The sequence below is a fragment of the Syngnathoides biaculeatus genome, chromosome 2 (assembly GCF_019802595.1).
Source record: "Syngnathoides biaculeatus isolate LvHL_M chromosome 2, ASM1980259v1, whole genome shotgun sequence".
In the NCBI taxonomy this organism is placed as follows: domain Eukaryota; kingdom Metazoa; phylum Chordata; class Actinopteri; order Syngnathiformes; family Syngnathidae; genus Syngnathoides; species Syngnathoides biaculeatus.
In genome coordinates this window covers 13,648,921-13,667,797 of record NC_084641.1, presented here as the reverse complement: position 1 = coordinate 13,667,797, position 18,877 = coordinate 13,648,921, and the positions used below count along the sequence as shown (strand labels likewise).

The 18,877-nt window shown below is 42.7% G+C and overlaps 3 protein-coding genes across 7 annotated transcripts in view; 1 reads left to right on the top strand and 2 right to left on the bottom strand.

Annotated features, from left to right (window-relative positions):
• The window catches only part of zmynd12 (zinc finger, MYND-type containing 12), a 34,750-nt gene extending 22,870 nt beyond the window's left edge, over positions 1–11,880 (bottom strand). Inside the window, exons 1-8 of one of the 2 annotated variants that reach the window (XM_061834848.1) lie at positions 11,613–11,880; positions 8,695–8,824; positions 6,343–6,514; positions 6,101–6,270; positions 5,875–5,997; positions 5,688–5,781; positions 3,806–3,951; positions 135–400 (exon numbers count right to left, since the gene is read on the bottom strand). In XM_061834848.1, the coding sequence (XP_061690832.1) occupies positions 278–400; positions 3,806–3,951; positions 5,688–5,781; positions 5,875–5,997; positions 6,101–6,270; positions 6,343–6,514; positions 8,695–8,824; positions 11,613–11,752 (1,098 nt within the window). In that variant the 5' untranslated portion in view covers positions 11,753–11,880 and the 3' untranslated portion in view covers positions 135–277. Of the gene's footprint in view, positions 1–134; positions 401–3,805; positions 3,952–5,687; positions 5,782–5,874; positions 5,998–6,100; positions 6,271–6,342; positions 6,515–8,694; positions 8,825–11,612 lie in introns of those variants that run through there. The other variant, XM_061834855.1, reaches the window with a different exon arrangement.
• Positions 11,881–12,821: 941 nt separating this feature from the next.
• Positions 12,822–18,873, bottom strand: LOC133508595 (epithelial membrane protein 3-like). 2 transcript variants are annotated; one of them, XM_061834825.1, is made up of 5 exons: positions 18,758–18,873; positions 14,929–15,031; positions 14,749–14,851; positions 14,527–14,667; positions 12,822–13,302 (listed from the first exon to the last, which is right to left on the bottom strand). In XM_061834825.1, the coding sequence occupies exons 2-5, from the start codon at positions 15,004–15,006 to the stop codon at positions 13,127–13,129; spliced, it is 498 nt and encodes a 165-aa protein (XP_061690809.1). In that variant the 5' UTR covers positions 15,007–15,031; positions 18,758–18,873; the 3' UTR covers positions 12,822–13,126. The 2 variants fall into 2 exon arrangements, with proteins under 2 accessions (XP_061690809.1, XP_061690799.1); XM_061834815.1 differs by lacking the exon at positions 18,758–18,873 and adding an exon at positions 15,808–15,957.
• ccdc30 (coiled-coil domain containing 30) overlaps positions 18,173–18,877 on the top strand; it is a 34,679-nt gene continuing 33,974 nt past the window's right edge. For all 3 annotated transcript variants that reach the window (XR_009797085.1, XM_061834709.1, XM_061834703.1), the window contains exon 1: positions 18,173–18,269. The gene's annotated coding sequence lies outside the window, so the exon portion shown is untranslated. The remainder of the gene's footprint in view (positions 18,270–18,877) is intronic.

Below are 18,877 nucleotides of genomic sequence, written 5' to 3'. Positions count from 1 at the left end.
GAATATAAATTACATTATTTTAGCTAGTAATGTCATGAATACAAAATGTGTAAAATTGTTACACTAATATTTATGTTAACAAATCAATTATTTAATGAGATAAAGGAATATAAAATTCTTAAATACGAGCTAACTAAACAATGTTTTGGGGAGAAACCGCTGAATCAACGGAACAAATACGACTCTTGACAAAGTCTATTTGCAGGGGTCGGATGAAAGAAGAGAGTGGGTTGTACGTGACCAACGGACAATCTTCTGCCCAACCCTGTGGGGAGGGTTAGGCGGATGTCAGCTGTGGGTCTTTACTCAGCAGCTGCAGCAGGGCCTGGATGGGCTCTGTCAAGTCATGATGTGGTATCAACAGGCTCGCTTCCAGCGCCATGCGTCCAAATCCCAGTCCCTGACACACACACACACACACGCAGAAACGCACCCAACACAGCGGAAACAAAGACATGCAAAAGCAGCTGAAACACTCTGGAAAGAGAGAAAGCTGACTTGTATAATAACAGCTGCAATCTGATCCGGCCTGCTTTACTCAGCCCACTTTTTTGCCTTTTGGTCAGAATGACCTGCTCAGCTATTTTATTTATGTAATTCGTGTTGTTATTATACAAGGCCCTGTAGCTCAGTGGTTAGAGCACTGGTTTGGTAAACCAGGGGTTGTGGGTTCGTATCCCACTGGGGCCTCCACTCCCTGAGAAGGGTTGCGTCAGGAAGGGCATCCGGCGTAAAAATTGTGCCAAATATATATGTGCGTTCATCTGAGATGACACGCTGTGGCGACCCCGAAAGGGACAAGCCGAAAGAAACTTACTTACGTGTTGTTATTATACACATGAATATAAACCATCCATTCATCAATTTTTTGAGCCGCTTATCCTCACGAAGGTCACAGGAGTGCTGGAGCCAATCCCAGCTGTCAACGGGCAGGAGGCAGGCGACAAACTGAAATGGTTGCCAGCCAATCACAGAGCACATGGAGACAGACAACACTCCCACTCACAATCACACCGAGGGCAATCTAGAGTCTCTAATTAGTGCACGTTTTGGGGATGTGCGAGGAAAACCGGAGTGCCTGGGGAAAATCCATGCAGGGACGGGAAGAACATGCAAACTCCACACAGGTTGGCCCGGGATTTGAACCCCAGTCCTCAGGACTCCAAGGCGCAACCGTGAACAGCTCGTTAGCCAATCATAGGGCGCAGAGATAAACAATCATTCACACTCACATTCACAACTACGGGCAATTTAAAGTCTTCAAAAAATCTACCATGCATCTTTTTGGGATGCGTGAGAAACTGGAGTGCATGGAGAAAACCTAAGAAGGGTCGGGGAGAACATGCAAACTCCACGCAGGGGAGGCTGGGATTTGAACCCCAGTCCTCAGAACTGTGAGGCAGATGTACTAACCAGTTAACTACCATGATTATAATCCTTCAAGTAAAAATTCCATTTACAACTCTGTACATATTGAGTTTCACAACAGAAAAATCTGATCACAGGTACGTGTGGAAAGAAGGAGAATGAAAAATTGCAAAATAAGACAATAAAAGAGAACGTAGAGAAATTAGTTTTGTCAGGCACTGAAGCAGAAGGTCGCACATTGTTGACGTGTGCCTTTACGAGTCTTAGCCTGGTAAGTGACGTCAGGAGCCTGGAGTTAATCAGATTAGCAGGTGTGACCCTCTCATCCGTGCTGTTTTTTTTTTTGTTTGTTTTCATTTTGTTTTTGTGTGTGTGTCTCATTCCTTGAGCCGACAGCATATACTCTATATGAAGCACCCTCATACATCAAATTTGACTTGCAACATAAAGTTCAATGACCAACTAGCGCATACCTCAGAAAATGTGTAAACTGGAGCCCTTGGAAATTAAAGGATGACTGTATGTACCTAATAAACATTGGTAAACAATGGTGTAGATTGCAAACTTCTGTGAGGTGGTCACTATCCTGCAAAAATCACAAGATAATTCTCAATCCTATTGCATCACTTCTCACTACACTGTATGATAGTTTTCAAACGACAGCCCCTCGTCCGCAACCCACAAAAGGAGCCACAATGTGGCCTTGGTGTCCCAAGTCTCCCTGGGACCAAAGTTATCATCATACGTTATGACTTGGAAGAAGAAAAGTGGTCATTATAGCAGCTCAATGAGGCACTTTTTTTGTTTGTTTTTTTGTTTTTTTAAGTAGACCAGTCCAGATAAGCAATGAGAGAAAACTGGAAGGACTGTGGCACACTTCTGCTCATTTATATTAAACTACTGTATTTCTTCAATCATGCAAGCTATATTCTGCAAGTTTTCGAGGGCGGACACCCCTTCAACATCCTGAGTGTGTGTGTGTGCACCCCCTCTATCCTGTACACACCCACAAAATTGAGCAGTTTAATACGATTAAAACGTTCCAAGACTTTTCAAAGTTACAAACTTTACATGGGAATGAATGGGAATTTATGCATAAATTGATAGGTTAGATCTTACGATCTTAAATATAGCTGTATCCATCCAAATATAGCTTTATCCATCCATTTTTGTGAGCTACTTATCCTCACAAGTGTCACAGGAGTGCTGGAGCCTATCCAAGATATCTTCAAGATGGAGTTGGGGTACACCCTGAACTGCTTGCCAGCCAATTGCAGGACACATACAACCAACCAACCATTTGCACTCACATTCGCACCTATGGGCAGTTTAAAGTTTTCAATTAATCTACCGTGCATATTTTTGGGATGTGCGATGAAACCGAAGTGCCCGAAGGAAACCTAAGCAGGCACGGGGAGAACATGCAAACTCCACACAGGCGGGCCCGGGATTTGAACACCGGTCTTCAGAACTTTAAGGTAGACAGACCAGTCAGTCACTGTGCCACCTTAGAATTCTTTTTACATTTTTTTCCACAATCTTACATAAATAATCAGATTTAGGTACCGTGTTACCCTGATTTACAATTGCCCCAATTTTCTAGTTTTTGGAAACGCACTTGGTTGAATTTTTTGCTGTCTGTTGCGAGCCAAAATTTGAGGTAGAAGCAAGCTTCAGATACCCCACCATTCCAGTGAAGTGAAAAAAGTTGAGCAATTTAGGTGTTATTAGGTGTGTGCATGTGGTCAAGGAGAGGAATCTATTTTGCATGGACATCTACTAATGACGAAGATTTTATGATAAGTCTAATTTGGGGTATTGCCAAAATCCCACATCTTAATTCCCCACGGAAATTGACCCATTTTGCCCCTCTTTGCAACCTTAACAGCTAAACCTTTTGAGCCGAACACTCCGTTCAACATCCCAATTAAGTGGCCGCACCCTCACATTCCCATACACTCTCAAAACAGCAGTTTTGCTAATTAAGGGAAATTGTACTAAACCTAAGTAGGGAATGGCCAACAAATATGTCAGTGCTGTACTTGTACAGCTGGCATCTATCCAGGTGTGAACGGTCTGGCAGAGACTACTTGAGATTAATGCAACCAAACAAAATGTAAGTAATGGCCTGTAGAAGATAAAAACATTTTTTTTTAAATCTCTCTTTACTCCAGTATTATACCATATTGTTAAATGAATAAGTGAGCTTCATCTTATCACAAAGAGCTGGTTTGTTTTTTTACAGACATGGAACTTAGCGTGTAGGTCACAGGGCATCTTCCACTAAATCACTGCTGCATCTTTGAAGCTTTAACAATCACAGATAATCCCACACGGCCGACTAAACGTAAAGCATGCGCACGGGTAAATGGGCCACTGTGTCACTGTGTTTGCTTAGCTGCGAGTTGATTCCCACTAATCTTGGCAGGTGACTCACCTTGGCGGCATCTCCACCCAGGAAGGAGAGCATGGCCAGGGAGTGGGCCACCAGAGCCAACTGGGCGGGCTCCTTCCGGGTGTCATCCTGCTCAAACTCCAAAATGGTCCTGAGCATCTTGTCCACTTCCACTTGCTGACCTTTATCTGGTTCAAAGACCATAAAGAAACACTTCACTAAAACTATCTGATGTGCTTGCAATTCATTCAAAGGACACTGACAGTGTGTGTGTGTGTGTGTGTGTGTGTGTGTGTGTGTGTGTGTGTGTGTGTGTGTGTGTGTGTGTGTGTGTGCCACCTCTTCGAGTGCTTATAAAAAAAGTCTACATACCCGTGTTCAAATACCAGATTTTTGTGATGTAAAAAATAAGACCAAGCTAAATCAGATCAATTCCATCAAACAGATGGAAAGGTTGCTACAATGAAGCCAAGGTTTGAAATGTATAGTACACATGAGCAAGTAATCACTCACAAATTTGTTTCCATGGACAATTTAATGCATGTTTTAGGAATATGGGGGTAAACCAGAGTGCTGGGAGAAACCCAGCATAAATAGTGGGAGAACATGCAAACACCACACAGGAACATCAACGCCAAAAAGTAGTTGAAAAAGTAGTCACAGTCTGGTCGAGTTGGTCTTTAAAAGACAATAGTATGAAACAATTACTATATTTTGGGAAAGCACAATAAATTAATGGACAGCACGTCAGTGTCGGTGGTTGTTTGTTTACTTGTGTGTGCACTAAAATTGACTGAATAAAAGTGGGTGAGGATGCACCCAGCATCTCCCCAGAAGATGAGCCGAGGGAGGCACAAGCCCACCGGTGACCCTAATGAGGACAAACGGCGTAGATTACATTTTGTAGGTATATTTCAATCCACCAAATATCTTTCATATCGTTTTATCTATTTGGATCTTGAGCTGATCAGGAAATCCTGCTCCAGTGTGACAGCTCCTCTGGCAAATTATATGGCAGCTAACGGGCTTAGCGTCATATGTAGGGCAGCAGCTGTGATAGAGGCTTGTAGCGCAGATACTACACAAACAAGGATGTGTCAGCGGTGGTCTCAGCGTGCGTGTCGTAAAGCTCAGCTTGAGCCTTCCGGTTGCACAGCCAGACGGCTCAGATAAAATTAGACCTGTTGACCTTCTTTTTCGGCAATACGTCAATGAAGTTATTTTATCATGACGAGCGTTGTTATTGTGACGTGATAAGATGAATAGATTGACTTCATATGGTTCCAATTTTAAGTGTTATTCACAAAATTGAGGAAGTAAAATGTGTTTTTATCCCTTTTGCACAACAAGCAGTGTTTCTTTCTTAATATATAATTCATATTTAGTACAGAGTTTTGATTTTTAAAAGTACATTTATTTCTACACCACATATCATAATTGGGGCTGCAGGTACGATGGAACCTATTCCAGCAACAATGGGCGAGAAGCGGGGCAATCCCTGGACTGGTCCCAACTCTGTCATGGGGTAAATATAGAGAAAAAACCATTGACACTTGTCATGATGGGAAAAAAATTCTCAGATGAACCTAAAATATGTTATGGGTGGGGGGTGTGGGTTGGGATAGTGAAAGTAAGAACCAAAAAAAAACCCCACAAAAGCACGGGGAGAACATGCAAATGCTACTCAGCCATAATTCAGACCCCAAGGGAGACCACTCATCCACTTTTAAACAGAGCTCAAATGTAGCATTCTGGAATTCTCCGATTTCCTTCCACATCCCAAAAACATGCGTTCATTGGAGACTCTAAATTGCCCCTAGGTGTGATTGTGAGTGCGATTGGTTATTTGTTACTATGTGCCCAGGCATGAGTGAATAAATGGTATCTAAACTCATATGAACATCGCTGACATCAAAAGACATACCAAAGGAGGGCTCTGGGATGCCGGTGTTCTTTTGCACATTTTGAATGTGGCTCTCCAGGAGTTTGGTCAAATGAGAGTGCCAAGTCTCCGCCACCTAAGGAGAGACATTTGAATGTGGCCGAGCAGAAATAAGACTGGCAGAATATGATCACCATGGTAAAAGCATCGCTGCTGAGTTATATTTCACCTCTGTGTATAAGGAATGAACAATCAAGGGCTCCCCTCGTTTGACAAACACATCAGCCATGAGGAAGTAACCTCCACATGTCACTGTGCTATCCAGACCAAACTCCTCACTGGCAAAATATATCTGAAAACATATCAGGGAGAAAACCTCATTTGATGTTGTCGTGAATATTACAAGAAATTATGAACAATGCGTATAAACTGAGTTTACTCATGACGACGCGCACATCGTTTGCAAAGTGAAAAAGAGCTGCCTCAAAGTGTCCTGTTGCTGTGTGGAGACAGCCCATGCTCCTGTGAAACCGGTGGTGGACTGCATAGCCGCATTCTGGACTCTTCAACACCGCCCACTCTGCTTGGGACAGGAGCTCCGCTACCAGGGCCAAATTACCCATACCTGCGTGACACAATCACACAAATGCAGTTGTGCTGCACAAGACACTGGACAGGCAGGGGGACCACTCCTCACCCATGTTAGCATCAGCCAGCAGGAGGTAAGCAGGTACCAGCTGGACCGTGTTGGGTCCGTACACATCTATGGAACAGCGCAGGCAGGACTGGGCGGCGGGCACAGCCTCCTGATGCTTCCCCTCAGAGAGTTTGCTCTCCGCCACCAATCTACAAATCTCAATCAGCTCTTTCTGCACAAAAGACAATTCAATTCATTTTTCTGTTTATTTGCTAAAACTTACATCCTCACCAGGGTCAAAGAGCATTGGCCTCACAGTTCTGAGGACCCGGGTTCAATCCCGGCCCTGCCCGTGTGGAGTTTGTGTGTTTTCCCTGTGCCTGCGTGGGTTTTCTCTGGGCACTCCAGTTTCCTCTCACATCCCCAAAACATGCAACGTTAATTGGACACTCTAAATTGCCCCGAGGTGTGATTGAAAGTGTGACTGTTGTCTGTCTCCACGTGCCCTGAGATTGGCTGGCAACCGGTTCAGGGTGTACTCCGCCTCCTGCCCGTTGACAGCTGGGATAGGCTCCAGCACTCCCTGCGACCCTTGTGAGGATAAGCGGCAAAAGAAAATGGATTGATGGAAAATGATGGATGGAAAATGGAGCTTCTGAAAACTAGAGTGAGCCAAGTCCATTTGGAATGATTATACGGCAATGATTGCTTTTTCAGACTTTTTTTTTTTTTTTTTTTTACAGGAATTGTGGTTTTCCTCAGATTTTAGTTCATTCCAAAACACCTCACATGTCTTTTCATACTTCAGGAAATATAATGATATTCACTTGTACTAATATGCAGTCGCACTGGCACCCACACTGAAATACTACATACTTTCTGAGTCTTCTATCAATCTCTGAATTTCACTTTATGGGTTGCTTTTGCGGGAGGTGAAGCCTGGTTGCATGGGTATGGCATCAGCAGCAGATTCAGATTATCGGTTTGTGTCAAAGGCTTGCTGGAGGATCATTAGTTCACAGTGTTAAAGGGGCTATACAGAACTGAGTCGACTACATGTAGACGAGCTTTGCAGTACGCTATGGAGGATTTAATGTTACTGAAGAAGGCAGTGAACCGGAGAAGTGTAACTCATGGATGCATACAGAGCAAAATAACTCACCCTTCGCTGTCACCGTACAGTAGTTATGAACGGAACAAGCTTTGGGCAGGCAGCCAATATAACCTTGTTGTCAATGTTACCACATCCATTCATTATCTCTTTTTGCAAAAAAAAAACTTGCAGGATAAGCAGTAGATGAACAGAGTAACATTGTGGCCCACAGAGCTATACATACTAAGAGATGAAACGCTGTTAAACAACGCATCATCGACAGCGCATTCCCTGTGCACCGAAGCTTTAAATCATCACCGTAATGCCGCTACACGAACAAGGCAAGGACCGGCTAGGATTGAGTCCAAAAGGCTGCACATTCTCTGTGATCTCTGTGGAGAAGGGAGAAAGTTTCCATGGGACAAAGCAGCCCTCTGCCAAGATGAGGTCTTTGCCCTGTTGGCGTCCTTCCTCAGTGCACGGCCCCAGACTGGACTGGACTGGACTGCGACAAACAACATTCTCAAGTCTGATGAAACTGAGAGTGAACTCTTTGTCTTTATGGATTTTCCATGTCCCCCATATGCCTGCGTGGAGTCTTTCCTTGTGGAGCACTATTTTGGATTGATTTCTTTGTTTGTGTGAATGCGTCTATGTGCCGGGCACGCCCACACTTTACGGTCACAAATGGCCAGAATATGCACAAATGATATTATCTTAGTATTAAGTGGATGGCAGGATGGGCGCAGTCAGAAAAGTGGGAAGCTGCGCGTCTTTTCTGTCTCAACCAAAAGTGAAAGTATGCCCCATAGCGCAGTTGTAGTACAAACTTATATTTGGTGGTATGACTTAGCAATATCAGAAAGAACTATAAAAAGCGTCCATCATACATTAGTGGACTCTATTTATAATTTTATAAAGATCAACAATGCCAAAATGTTATTTAAAACATTTCCCAGGAAAATAATTCTCAATAACCGTGGAACCTGCAAAAAAATATTCATTCAAAAAATTATTTTTTTCTAGACTAAAACATATATCAACTGTACATGTTTTATGATGGTGACAGTTTTAGTCTGGAAAAAATTATTTAGTATGAATATCTATTTGCAGGCGTACATAGAATCGATTTTGTGCACGTGTGTGTTTGAGTGTGTGTGTGCGTATGCATGCATGCTTTTTAATTTCTACAACTGTATTACGGTAGCCTCCAGGGGAAAACAGGAAACTCATTTCTGGCAGGAAACGCTACACCGTTCATAGCCCAGGAATGTAATACTTTTACCTGGCATCAGATCGCATTCCAAGGAGTTTGTTACCGTTTTGAGGAGGTTTTCAATGCGGCCGGCCCGCTGCATACTAAAGAGAGACGGGGTACGAATGGGGATGAGCAACTGGCAAATCCTCTTGTGGATTCCGATCCAGTCGGATTGCTGGTGCTCCGCATCACTGGAGGGGAAACAAAACCAGGAGAGAAGACCGGCAGGTTAGGGCTTGGCAAAGTCCTTAACTCTTTTCAAATGACTTCAAACCAAGTGTACTTCAATCTGACTTGAGTGAACACTTCTTGGCTCTTTAAAAGTATACGTTTTTTTTTCTTCACAATTATAACAAAAAGGATCAGGTATGTTAATAAATAGCACATATCTTTTGTTTGTATGTATTCCAAGGATGGATTGGGTAGAGCGATTCTGAGGACCTGGGTTCAAATCCCAGCCCCATCTGTGCGGAGTTTGCATATTCTCCCTGTGCCTACGTGGATTTTCTCCGGGTATTCCGGTTTCCTCCCAACATCCCAAACACACGCATGGTAGATTGATTGAAAACTCTAAATTGCACAATTCCTGTGATTGGCTGGGAACCAGTTCAGGGTGTGCCCCACTTCCTGCCCGTTGACAGCTGGGATTGGCTCCAACAATCCCGCGACCCTCATGAGGATAAGCATTTCGGAACGTGGATGGGTATTCCAAGGATTAAGAACTATTAGGACACTTTACCCACCCTATGTCTCAGTTCAATCAGTCAGTATTTAGGCTGGCCCTTAGGTTGCAGGAGGTCAGCACCTGTATACTGTTCCGCAGAAACTACCTAGCCATTGGTCAGTACGAAATTCATTATCATGACAACCGGGATGGAGCGAGGGGAGAGACAGGCAAACAGTTGAGGGAAAAGTGAGCACTCGTAAAGGTGGCAAACTGATTTTCACTTGGGGGGGCAGCAGTTTAAATATTGCACTGTGTGTATAGGGCACATGGAGCAAACTGTTACAGAACAGTGGGTCGACACATTTTCAGAAATGGCCACGATAACAAAAGATTACCTTCTAACAGTTTAGTTCCACACTTGGTGGAGGATGAAAAGATTCTCTCACAAGCTATTAAAAAAGTCAGTTTTGCTGCTTGTGAGTCACCGAGTCATTTTCAGAAGTATGATCTTACTAAATTGTATGCTTCTGCTGAACGGCTGCTGTAATTTTCTTCAGACTGATGCAACTCGTCCTGGCGTCTTGTATTTCTTTCCGCTGGAGGAACACACGGGCTGCGGTCTCAGAAGAAGCCAGCAGGCAAAATACTTTGGCCACATCATATCCAAAAGTAACTCTTCATCTGCCTCCACAATGATAACTTAAACAATGTGTTTAGAATGGCGCAGAACTGTGCCATGTCACAAAGAATTGTTTTTGAGAGTTTGCCTTTCAAGGTAATCCAACTATTAGAAACATAAGGATGACGTAGTATACGGCAAAATACAACAGCAACAGAAAACACAGATAAATTCATAACAGTCCTAGTCAAAACTGAATACTATCTTTGAAAAAGTAGAATTTCTTGACTCAAGACTGTACAGCTGGTATCCATCTGTGGTACGGAACGGACTTTATGTAAACTCAGCATTGACTCTTTCGGCGGGTCAAGATTTGGAATTGAAAAGACTGAAAGTTTGCAATACTGATGAAGCCAAGGGACCTATAAAATGGAAAAGTCATTTCAGCTTTGCCATTTCCAGGCTAAATATAAAAACAATGCTCAGCTGTAAAGCATTTCACCACCATGGCCGTGTGTATGGAGTGAGGAAGAGGCACTAAAGCTACATGTCTTCAAACCTGTTAGGCTTCCTAATAAATACTGATGAATCTGGTGACCACCAGTTATCACATTGAAATAATAGCAATATTATGCAGAAGTGGGAACTGCACCCAAGTTGTATTCGAAGTATGTGTTCTGTATTTTACTTGAGTACTTTTACAGCTATATGCACTTTGTACTCTTCTTCCTACTGCTCTCTTCTACTTCCTTTTTATCTTTTTCAACGACCATTGCACAGCTTCGGTGTCTGAGAACTTTTGCCACCTTCTTGTTCATCAAAGGGTTAATGAGGACGTACTGGAAGGGAGTCCAACAACTGGCAGCAAAAGCAGATGTGAAGCACTTTTTTTCCCCTCCCAAAGTTTATTTTTTCCTATCAAGTCCTCCACGGCGCCACACTGAAGATTTGAAAAAAAAAAATCTGATGCAATGATCGGACAAATGACTACTATTACATCCCGGGAGGGTGGAATATTTTGGAGATTTTCACAACACTCGAATTGCAGACTAAACGGACGCAATCCTTTGATGCACTGCGTGACCTCGCAAGTCTTCACATACTTTCATGGAACGGTTGAAGGGTCAAAATATTCCATTGGAGGGTGTGCAATTGTTGGCCAGCAAAATTCTCGACGTGGCAGTCACATGAATAAGACCAAAAAAAAAAAAAGTGCTAATTTGATTTTGGAGCTGTCACATGACGGGATGGTCTACAGCTGGACAGCACTGCCCTCTAGTGTCTTAATTTATGTACAACTACTTCTGGTCATTTTCACTTCAACTCCACGACATTACTACGTGTACTTTTAGAGCGCGTAATCATCTTCGTTATTCGTGACTATAATCAGAAGCCAGAGCAACAAGATTACCAAGATAAAAATACAGCGCAAAAAAAAAAAAAAACATAATCAACATTGTAACCACTCGCTTTTAAAATCACTTTCGCCTCAAAAAGTTGATAAAATTACTGATAGCCACAGGAAAGGTCAGATACATGAAACCGTGTTCTAAAGTAATAATCCACTAGTTGGAACCAGTCCTTTTCAGTCACCATATTTGTTCTTTTCTTGTTGTTGTTCTTTGCGCACCCCCCCCCCCCCCGGCACTTTTTACTAAACTGCCTGTACTCCATTTGAGTTGATTGGTCTTACCAGTAAAAGGTGACTCGACACCTGGCGCACTGCAAGTATGCTCGTTTTTGACACAGTTCACACAACTTTTCGGTCCCTTTGGGCAAGGCTAGAGGGATGATCTCCGTCGTTGGGAGGTCGTCTTGCGGTTTGGACTCCATGCTGCGTTCAGGGGGCCACTAACACAGGCGCACGCAGGCGAGCTACACTCTGGACTGGGATGGGCACCAACACCCCTGCGACCCTTGCGAGGATAAGCGGCTCAAAAAATGGGCGGATGGGTGGATTTTATCGCCTTCACCTGCTTCATACATTGCAAAACGCTCTCACGCGTGTGACGTCACAACACGCCGCGTGTTCTTTGTTGTGTATTTGAACAGACCACCAGTAGACGCGTTGTCCGAGGTCGTCATGGTAACGATCAACACTGTCCATCACACTAGTGTCACGGTTTGCCTCGTTCCTTTCTTCTGCTGCTCCTGCTGCTCCTAATTTATTCTTGTACTAACCATTACTACTACATCTAGTTTTTCATCGACTACAAATTAGCGATACCTGTGCAACAATACGTGTTCTTCTTCCTTCATCATCTTATTTTCTTCTAATTTGTGTTAGTAATTGTATAAATATCATTTTTTTATTGTTTTAAACTTATACATATAGCTGACATACTATATATATATAATTGTATGGTGTCTGACAATGAATACCAGCTTTCTTGTCTACTAATTCTATGCGTTAATATAAAGTATTCTTTGTTGTCATCCATCCATCCATTTCTTTTGCTGCTTATCCTCACAAGCGTCGCAGGGAGTGCTGGAGCCTATTCCAGCTGTCAACGGGCAGGAGGCGGGGTACACCCTGAACTGGTTGCCAGCCAATCGTAGGGCACATAGAGACATACAGCTGCACTCACAATCACACCTATGGGCAATTTAGTGTGTTGTGTTTTTGGGATGTGGGAGGAAACCGGAGTGCCTGGAGAAAACCCACGCAGGCATGGGGAGAACATGCAAACACCACACAGGCGAGGCCGGGATCGAACCCTGGACTTTAGAACTGCGAAGCCAACACGTTTACAGCTGAACACCGTGCCTTTGTTGTCGTTCTATCAAAAATTTTGTTTGTGACTATAGTTTAGATATTTTGGGGGGCTTAAAGTATTTCGATTGTAACCTGTAATACGTTCGCGAAAGAAAGCACTGCTATACATTTTCTCGTTGAGTGACATTTATTACTACAATACAAACTCTGCAGGTACAAAAATAGACATTTGCATGCATCAGTCTGAAGTTTCTGCTACATGATGGGAACTTTCACACTGGTATCTGCTCATGGAAGGAAAAGAGTCATAAAAAATACAGTATTTATAGTTTAAGAGTAAATGTTGAGGTTTAAAAAAATACTCTTTTGTTATGATTGTGTGTTTACATTAGAGGAAAAAAAATTCCATTGACCAAAGCACAGAGAGCAAAAATGACAAATTTGTGGCCAGCCTATCAATATTTTCCATGACGCTCGGATGTGTTGCACGCTCACTCTTTCTTGCGCAAGTGGACGTAAATGATGCCACTGCACAGCAGGAGAGGCACACACACCCAAGCCAGGATGAAGCAGTAGCCAAAGTGTCCCGAAGTCACTTCTCTGCTGTCCTGGAGGATTTCCTTCTTGTGTAATGTGTAGATGAGTGCAGCAGACAAGGCCGTCAAGCCTGAAAAATGACATACGGTAAAGTACATATATTTTCTGTCTCTCGCTCGCCCTTCCTGGGAAGTGCCATTTCTGAAATCTCTCAATATTTCAGGTGAAGGTAGTAGTGCTGTACTTAGTAACTTGACTTGTACACACTGAAGCTGCGTATTGCAAACAGCCATCAACACCCCCCGATAATTCAACACAAAACATAGAGGTATTGCTCTACTCCTCTCGACTGTACATTGCTCAATTGAAATAAGTCACAGATGCATTGCCCATATTCATATAGTATCTAAGCCCAGGAAAGAAAATTTCCCCAAGTGCTCCTTTATCGGTACATCGAGTACTTAAACGGGAATTCCGGTGCTTGGCATGAACAATGTATCCAATAGTTCACGCAACATGTACTCTATTTTGACAATGTGATGTTCAATCCTCTCTCATTTAATAGTGTTTGAGAAGATTTTTATTGATAATTAAAAATTTTCAGGGGCGCTGTCATTTTCGCGAGTCACGTGACCTACGTGTGCAGATGTGACGTGTTACGTGGGGTTCCGAATGTTGGATTACATGGGACACCATTATGCCTGCCGCTGATTTATTGGATTTATCCTCATCTGATGAAGAAACAGCAGTATCGGTTGATCGGGAAGATGGAGGAATACTTCCATACACACCCGTGAGAGGCACAGCTCTGGGGCTCGTGTGAGCGACCGCTGCCGCTCAGTTGATCGGGAAGACGGAGGAATACTTCTCTGGAATGTAATTGAGCGTTTGGAACCCCACGTAACACGACACATCCGCTCACAAAGGTCACGTGACTCGGGAAAATGGCAGCGCCCCTGAAAATTCGTAGTTGTCGATAAAAATCTTGTCAAACATTGTCAAAATAAAGTACATATTACATGACCTATTGGATACATTGTGCAAACCCGTGGAATTCCCCTTTAAATGCCATTTATCACAGCTTTTTGCTTCTAGGACACCACATTCCTCTGGTCTGTACCACATGCTTGTATTACATTTTATTTATCACCGCTTTACTCTATTTATTGTCATTCAATCCCCGCAAAGGTGGCGTGAACTCACATTCTTATTTTACTGCTGTTGAGCACTTTGGTTCCCATGTGCTGTTTGCATTGAAATATTTTTCATTGCTGTCCACTTTGTGCATGTGGCGCATTCCATTTGAAATGAACGCATGATTTTTCCATGGATTATGTCATCCATCCACATTTACCTGCAAAGACCTGACACAGTCCAGTGAAGTAGAAGAGTCCACCCTTAGACATGGTGAAAAGTTGCCCCAGGAAGACAAGGAAGGAGACAGACGAGAATACCACTGAGAGGACCATCAAGACCTGAACTGCATGAAGCCACTCTAAGAGACACAAACGAGTTTTGACTTTTACGTGGACCACTTTTTAATGTAAAAGGTCAATTTAGAAAAAGGTGTTCTTACCCGTTTCTTTGGAGGAAGCACACAACCAAGTTCCTGAGGAGTTCTCATACCTACAGTTGTACCACAGGTCAGAGTTCTCTAACCCGTCCCACACCCACCAGGACTTTGATAGAGAAAAGTTTGGTGGGTTTTACTCAACTTGGTCCGTTGGCACTCGCTGACCACCAACCTACCACCTACCTTCTCCATGGTAGAGATGAACAGCATTGCCAAGGTGATGAGATGCAGCAGAGTCACAAACAGAAGCAGGAAGGCCATCTTGTTTTTGTTGTTGTCGTTTATTCTGCAGACAACACAGTTTCAGTGAGGACCACCAGATATACGCAATCGGGCCACGCCACTCAGCATACACCTGTATGAAAAAAATTTAGCAGTGTTTGGGGAGTTTCCTGTTTTGGAAAAAGTGAGGATAAAATAAAGTTGTTGTGACGATCTACACTGGAAACATTGCAACCACTCATTGCTGCGGCGTATGAGGTGAGCTCGTAAAGCCAACCTGTGCCAGGGCCAATGGGAATCTGCACGTGTTTACCCTGTTTACCCCTCCACCCCAACTGAGATGATGAGGGTTTTACATTACGGAGGGTAAACAGACGGCAATTCCTCGCACATTTGAGTGCGATTAAACCTGGACGAAGATGTGCAGTATACTCACAAGACAAAATAGAAAAAGAGAGAATTTTTGACTGCATGAAATGGTTTGTGCAGATCATTATCATAGGAGAGGCCCCTCTGAGTGGGTGGTGGGTGAAATTATGTCATTACACTAATTTCATCCATCAAAGGAGGAGGAATGGAAGGTATCGTAATCATTTGGCTAAGATGGACAGAAAAAAGTAATGGAATGAAACATCCTTGTAAGAAATAAAAATGGAGAACTTTTTATGATTATTAAAGTTTACTGCAATTTAATAGAGAGCAGACATTGGAAATTTAATGATACAGCGCATCGCAACAAAAGTAGCAACAGTGGCTTTTATTTAATTAAGAGAGTCAACGTGACATGAAATCATTCCAAAAGCATTCCATAAACAGCCCCCCCAAAAATGGTCTCCTTACCCTGATGATTGCTCTTGCTCTCAATCGGACCCCAGGAGTAGCCTCACTGCTGTGATTTGCCGTCGTCCTTTCTGGGCTTGCCATACCCCTTTTTCTTTTTCCCACTCACTCCATCCAAACTTTCCAAGATAAACGCCCATTTCCTCTGAGCAAAACAGAGCTCCCTTTTTCTCCGCCTCAATGTACACCACAGAACAACTCTAACCCCCACCCACCCTCCTCCTACCTAAAAACAGACTAGAACGGGACACACCCTGGCAGCATGTAGACATGACACACAGGGGGAAAAAAACACAAGAGATGATTTATGATACTGTCCATAGAGAGTGGATGATGGTTAATTTACATGTTGAGACAACTACTGATTATTTAGAGCAGTGGTTAACAACTCACCAAATTTTGTGCACCCACGTTTTGAAAAGACTAAGCTAATCTTTTTTTTTTTTGACATAGCATTTTAAAAATGCATCCATGCCATCTTATAATTATAGAGGGATATATTTATTTACAGCATGTTCCAAAGAACACTTAGGGGTACGTTTGTGGTTTTTATCCTCTCTTCACCAATGAATGCTCTCATTACCTTGACGTCAATTTAGTCTGCTTCCTTTTGCTAATCTTTCTCAGCTGTTAGCAAATGAAGAATGGGCATTTGTATTTTTTAATTTACCAGAGGGGACATTCCAAACTAGTTAGGAAAGGTCCAGAAAACGGGTCAGTTTGAGGATATTAGGGTGTGCCAGTGATAGGAGCGTGCCCGAGAGTGAGTGTTAAATAACTGACACTTTGTCATTCATGTCTACCGTGGTTGATAAGTTGTTCTTCCTCAGGCAGGGTGGTTTCTTTAAAAATATATATCACAAATGTCCCCTTGAACTTCAGGGGACGCTATTAAGAACCTGAGGAGCAATATGATGTATTAAATTACATTAAAGAAAATATTTGATTTTCATTCATTCAAATAAATAATAAATATAATAACAAGACATTAATAATAAAAAAATCTATTAAAAATATCAAATAAATTTATCAACACAGTGTGTTTATGGGAATTTATCTGAAATAAAAGAAAACGAACACAAAAGTTAAATCAATGTGCAAATGACCCAAATCAAAACAAAAATGCACGTTAAAATGTCGATCCTTTACAGCAATTTTGTGACCCGCATATTGTGGAAGACTGATTTAGAAGATTGCGTGTGAAATGAGTACACACATTTGTGCATGGTAGACGTGGGTGTGCTGAATACTCAACTGCACGTACTGGTCACGTGCAGGCAGGCAGCAGGAACGCTGTGTTCAGTGCATGAAAAACATGGCACTTTGTCACCCTCTGGCGGTGATGCCATTACTTTGGCGTGGATGAGAGGTCTTATGGTTTTACGACGTAACCTACATTTGTACGTTTGTACACGGCAAATTCAGAGGACAGAGTACAGTTTTGTGAAGTCATAATTGCACTATATTTTTGAACGATGCCAATTGTCATATTGCTAATATCGTTTGTGATTCACAATTTATTTCGAAAACTCACGGCACATCATGGAACAAAAAAAAAAACTCACAAAAGAAAAAAAAAAAAAACAAAATCTCGTCCAGACTCACTCAAACTACTGTGCCTATTTAATTGAACACGGAACTATTAATCTTTTTTATGAGTAGCAAAAGGTTTATTGTAACTTCAGCCATCTATTGAAAAAAAGCAGTCCATTGTTCTGCCTGTCACTATCATACTGCTTTTTATATTGATGAACATAGATATACTTGCAATTAATGAATACAATTTGGTGTGAAAGTAGATAATTTCCCGGCGCCATGGTGAGGGGACTGGGTACAGCGTGTGTGGGCCATAGGTTCAAATCCCAGCCCCGGCTGTGTGGCGTTTGCGTCGATTTTCTCCGGTCAGTTCAGTTTCCTCCCTCATCCCAAAAACACGCATTTGACTTTAAATTGTCTGTAGGCGCGATTGTGAGTGCGACTGGTTGATTGTCTGACAACCGGTTCAGGGTGTACCCCCGCGAACTTGTGGGGATAACCGGCTCAGATAATGGCTGCATGGATAATTTCCCGAGGCAGTTCTGATACTCTGTGCCATGGTACCCTAGTGTTTGAGTTACATGATCCCACTCTCAACCAGCCTGGCGAAGTCCTACCATCAATTTGAGAACAATAGTTTCATTTACAGGCTTCTGTTGAACGATTTATTTATGTATGTAATTTCATTAAATTGTAATTGATGTGTTGTAATCTGTTAAAAGAAACCTGTACTTTTGAGTCACTCAGTATTTTATGCAAAGTCAAGTTCTGTTTTCCCCTTTTCTTCACTGGGGCGTCCGCCTCCAAACCGATGTACTCCCCCTCGTAATGTAATGGTACGCTCCGTTGCCAAGGTGCTCGTGGAAGCCAGCTGGCTTCGCTTGTCGTCAACCGTTTGCTCAACTAGGAATTATTGTCACTCAGGGGTGAGTAGAACCTTTATCGGCAGCTTGCTAGACAATTAAGGAGTTTTGTATCCTCTTTATGAGTTATGTGTCCCCCCGGCCGTCACTCGAGCGACTCCACTGAGGATTCTCCGGGTTAGCTGGGTTAGCGCTAGCTCAGGGTGCAAACTTTGGAAGTCGCATTGCAGTTTTTGCTAACCGGCTACTTACCTCCGAATACGTGTACAGAACTAAATACAACTGAACGCAGCGATGTGCTGTTTTTTAAAAAAAAAATTGGCTGAGAAACATATTGGCCGTGCTTGTGTGGGCAAAAGGAATGCAAGTGGTGGTGTTCTGCTGCTACAAAAAAAAAAAAAAAAGCCTGGTTTCTCGACTCGCCCTCTTCAGACATTTTGAAAATAACACTATTTAACCCCATATTGGTTCAAGTACATTATGAATGAGGATTTTCAAAACATATTGGCTTTATCACCACCCTTATCACTTGACTCTCTATGTATCCTTACCACAGTATTTCAGTAGATCTGACATGGTTCATCTTAATCTGCTTTCCATCTTTGCATTGGATCTAGTCCTCTCTCACAAGGATCTCAGATTTCTAAACTGCATTGACCGTCATGTTTCAT